The 4,828-nt window shown below is 41.3% G+C and overlaps 1 protein-coding gene across 2 annotated transcripts in view; it reads left to right on the top strand.

Moving 5' to 3' along the window:
• Positions 1 to 2,235: 2,235 nt before the first annotated feature.
• Positions 2,236 to 4,828, top strand: part of PSMD6 (proteasome 26S subunit, non-ATPase 6) — a 16,705-nt gene continuing 14,112 nt past the window's right edge. Inside the window, exons 1-2 of one of the 2 annotated variants that reach the window (XM_011358456.1) lie at positions 2,236 to 2,579; positions 3,354 to 3,559. In XM_011358456.1, coding sequence (XP_011356758.1) covers positions 2,435 to 2,579; positions 3,354 to 3,559 — 351 coding nt within the window. In that variant the 5' untranslated portion in view covers positions 2,236 to 2,434. Of the gene's footprint in view, positions 2,580 to 2,615; positions 2,847 to 3,353; positions 3,560 to 4,828 lie in introns of those variants that run through there. The other variant, XM_023529684.1, reaches the window with a different exon arrangement.

Below are 4,828 nucleotides of genomic sequence, written 5' to 3'. Positions count from 1 at the left end.
TAAATATACCAGAGGAAAACACGAGTGAATATTTTTCAAACCATGATGTTGGAAAGGGCTTACTAAGACTTGGCAATAAGAACATAGACCATAAAGGGAAAGACTGATGTATTTAATTATATAAAATGCTGTAAACTTTTACGTTGAAAAAAATTCCATTAAAATCTAGAAAAATAACTAGAGGAAAATTTGCAACACTCAACAAGCATTTAGTATATCCTTAAGATACAAGTGCTTACAAATCAATAAGGAAAATTCCATAGAGGAATTGAGAAAGCAAACCAGACGTTTCATAAAAGAAGAAATATATATAGCCAGTAGAAATGTGAAAAGAAATTCAACCTCATAATAATAATAATAAAGAAATATAAAGCAAAAGCAACATTGTTATTGTTGCTAAAGCTTAAAATGGTTGCTAAAAGTGTGTTGGCAAAGAGGGAGACAGGCTCTTTGTTTAATATTGGTGGGAATGTAAATTGCTATATCATTTTTGGAAAAATATATAATCCTTATATATGTCAAAATATAAAACATTTGAACCCTCTTATTCAGCAATTACACTTGTAGAGATTTGGTTAAGAAATAATTAGCAAGTGTGAAAATATATGCACATAGATGATCAACACTGTAGTATTTTTAAGAGTGAAAAAATGAAAATAATCCAAATCAATGTCGATTAAGGACCGATAGGGTTAAAGTTGGTACAAAAAGTAATGGAATCCTATTTGGTCATTAGAAGTGATGATATCAATCAATATTTATTGTTGTGGAAAGATATCTACAATATATGGTGGAGCAAACAACATTTTATAAGATACAAGTATAGTATGGTTTTATTAATATATCTAAATGAGTTTCAGTGAAGCTAAGTGTCTCTAGAATGTAGGTTCTACCAGGATAAGGCCTTTATGTTCTTCACTGCTGTGTCCCTAGTGCCTAGAACAGCACCTGGTACTTTGCAACTACGCAATAATGCTTGTTGAATGGATGAATGAAAGTTGTGGAGTGTTAATAATTTTTTCTGTGTTCTTTAGATTTTTTCTACCATTTGCATTGCCTTCAAATGCATATTTTATTTTTACTGAAAAACGTAAGATATTAAAAATGTGTGGTGATGTCCACTGCCGGTGAGATTGTGGCAGTCCCAAATGTGTTCAGTGGCTGTATAAACTGGTTCGACTCTTTTGGAAAACCATATGACATTAAATATCCAAAAATCGCAAAACGTTCCTTCCTTTTGTCTATTAATCCTGCATGGGAATTTATACTAAGGAAAAGAATGCAATTTATGAAACGACCTATGCATCCAATGGTGTTCATCTCAGTTTTTATATTAGGAAAATAACAACCCTGGACAACCTTAGGCACCTCCAATGGAGGGAAGAGTAAAAGTAAACTATGGTAAATCCACTAAATGGAATTTCACTTAACCATTATCAATTACGAAGCTTCTGTAGCAACATGAATTTAAAAAGGCTGAAAAGGGTCTACGGCCGTGCTACCCTGAACAAGCCGGATCCCTTCTCAGAAGCTAAGCAGGGTGGGGCCTGGTTAGTACTTGGATAGGAGACCACCTAGGAAGACCAGGTTCCGTAGGTGTAAAAAAATAAAAAAATAAAGGATTATAAACTGACAAGGTCCTTGCAATCTGTGAGGTCAACCAAGGGTTGCCTTGCCTAAAAAAAAAAATAAAAAATAAAAAAATAAAAAAAATAAAAATAAAAAAGGCTGAAAATGCAAGCATGTGGTAATTTAAATTATGCATAAACAACATGATGATACTGTTGTATTAAGACTGTAGAATTGTGGATGCTGTTTTGTTAGAATAGTGGAAAGAACAGGGGTTTTAGAGCTACAGACTGAGGTTTTTTTTCAAGCATTGCTACACAACCTTGGTTGATTATGTTTCCCAACCTCTTTGTGCCTGTTTTCTTATCTACAAAATAAGCTAAAAGGAATAAGAGGATTCAAATGAGATGATTCACTTTAAAGTAAAATGCCAGCCAGAATAAGGTCTTGACAAATTGTGGTAGTTGTTTTCATGTGTTATTATTAATATGTTTTCAAAATCTTCGAAACATCGTCAGTTCCTATCAATTACAAATGGAATGAGAAGTAAAATAGCTAAAAAAGGAGAGGGGAAGATATTCATGGATTGGGACTCTGGAATTGCGCTTCAGTCACTCTCCACCCGTGCGGCAGAGGGTGAGGGAATGTGACTGGCGACTACAGCCAGGCGCCAGCGCTGAGGCCGGGTGAGGCGTTCCTGGAGGTGTCCACCAGGGGACGCTGCTGGTGGAGGTGAACCCGGGACCGGAAGCCGCGCCGGAGGCGGCCGGGCGCACTCGCTGACTCCTCCCGCTTCCGGTGCCGCCGTCGCCGTGCGTCCGTGTTGAGTTTCTGTCTTCGCTGAGCCGCTGTAGTCACCGCAGAGATGCCGCTGGAGAACTTGGAGGAGGAGGGTCTGCCCAAGAACCCCGACCTGCGCATCGCGCAGCTGCGCTTCCTGCTCAGCCTACCGGAGCACCGCGGGGACACGGCCGTGCGCGACGAGCTGATGGCGGCTGTCCGCGATAACAGTGAGGCCCGCTCGAGCGCCGAGTCAGCGGCCTAGGCCTGGGCTGGCCCCGCGCACCGGAGCCTGCAGGGATTTTCCCTGACGGGGCTCCGGACTCCGGGGTGCCCCCCACCCCCTCACGGGGCCCCCGAGCCAGGCCTGGCTTCTCAGACGCTCGGGACCTTCCTTTTGTTGGGGGTGCCTTCAGGGACCTTCATCCTTGCTCTCAGAGGGGTCTGCATCCCTGTGGGCCCTTCCCCTCCGAGAGCAGCTTGGAGGAAATCCCGAGGTATTTAGCTCCGTGCTAGGCACAGGACAAAGGCTTATGACTTACTGTCATTAGCGACTGGTCCTGGGCTAGGGGTAGTCCTGTAAGAGACGTAAGCCTTTCGTGAAGGGGAAATTTGTTATTGGTTCCTGTAGTCCTTCCTAGCAGTCGGTGGCACTGGGCTGTATATACTTGAACTTACTATGTGTATAAACAAGTTTACCCTTCACCTTGCTTGACTCTTTTGGGACAGAAGCCGTCAAGAGGCAAACTGAGGATTACCCTCCACCCAGCCCTAGTAGAAGTCGACAGTGCCAGGCTTGGTCCTGATGCATACCTGCCAGCAGCATACATTTACGTTTTGCCAAGCTCTTTACCAAGCTCTATCTCATTCCTTCCTGGTAGTGGGTAGGAGACTGGTGGATGACCTAACTGTGTGTGTATGAGGAGGAAGAAGTGGGTGGATACTGACTTTAGGGTCTGGAGGCTTGCTCGTTCATAAGATACGTCCTTCTTTTTGGCTCTTAGACATGGCTCCTTATTATGAAGCCTTGTGCAAATCCCTTGACTGGCAGATGGACGTGGACCTGCTCAATAAAATGAAGAAGGCAAATGAAGAAGAGTTGAAACGGTTGGATGAGGAGCTGGAAGATGCAGAGAAAAATCTTGGAGAGAGCGAAATCCGCGATGCAATGATGGCAAAGGCAGAGTACCTCTGCCGGATAGGTGACAAGGTGAGTAGAGATGGTTTCTCCTCTTTGTATAGTCTAGAATGGGCACTATTCTAGGCTAACAAGGTCTTATTTTTAAAATCAGCTTCCTTTTTTTTAAAAAAGTACATGCTTAACCTGACCTAGTGAATCAGTGTGCAAAAAATGAATAAAGAAAAAGTTAATAGTCACCTTGCCACACCCTTTCTATCGCCTACCCCATAAACAGCAGCCAGGTGTGTATTCTTCCCCTTCTCTCTTCATACCAATAAAAACAAGTGCACAAGCAGAAGTTTTTGTTTGTTTACTGCTTGCTTACTCAATAGTTCGCTTTTCTCACTTATCTTGGTTGGGAAGTATTGGTTCTGGTGTATTTTAAAAATGTTATTTATACAAGTAATAATCTCCGTATAAGAAACTAAAACATTATAAAGTTGTATTTGATTTTTCTTTATTCCCTACCTCCTCAAAGATTACCTTCTGAGTTATCTTTTATTGTATGTGTACAGGCATGTATAGGTACACCTGTAGAAATTAGATAGTATTATGTTTAAATTTTTAAAATAAATGGGCCATAGTGTATTCTTGTTGTCCTGTTTACTTTTTCATTTAGCATTATCTCTGAGTGATCTTTCCGTGTTCGTGTACATAAATCTTGCTCATTCTGGTTACTTGCTAACTAATAGTCTGTTGTAGGGCTGTGCCATAGTTAGCTATTCAGCTATTGATGGACATTTATGTTGTTTTTAACTGTTTTAGCTATTACAAGCTAGTATTTTAAAAGCATGCTTGCATATGTCTCCTTGTCATAAATGCTAATGTTTCTCTAGGGTATATTCTGTGAAGTGAAATCCTGTGACTAGGAACAATTTTTATATTAATAGGTGTGGCCAGTTCTTCCACATAGCAGCCAACTTAATTTATACTCCACTATTTGCACTGGAGGGATACCCAACAGTACCGGATCTTTAAATTTTTTAAAAGTTAGTGGTTGTAGAATAGTGGTTAAGATGATGGGCTTTGAATGTCCTTAATTTTAAGTACTGCACCCTGCAGTATTTAGATCAGGGGTCTCCAGCCACCGGGCCACGGTTCGTGGCCTGTTAGGAACCAAGCCACACAGCAGGAAGTGAGTGATCAAAGCTTCATCTGTATTTGCAGCCGCTCCCCAGCTCTAGCATCACCACCTCAGCTCCATGTCAGATTATAAGGCATTAGATTCTTGTAAGAGCACTGGTCCCTGGTGCCAGAAAGGTTGGGGACTGCTGGTTTAGATGACAGATGACATGACAT

This window comes from Pteropus vampyrus, unplaced genomic scaffold, assembly GCF_000151845.1.
Source record: "Pteropus vampyrus isolate Shadow unplaced genomic scaffold, Pvam_2.0 Scaffold41, whole genome shotgun sequence".
NCBI lineage: Eukaryota > Metazoa > Chordata > Mammalia > Chiroptera > Pteropodidae > Pteropus > Pteropus vampyrus.
The sequence above is the reverse complement of the archived record's forward strand: the minus strand, read 5'-3'. Positions and strand labels throughout refer to the sequence as shown.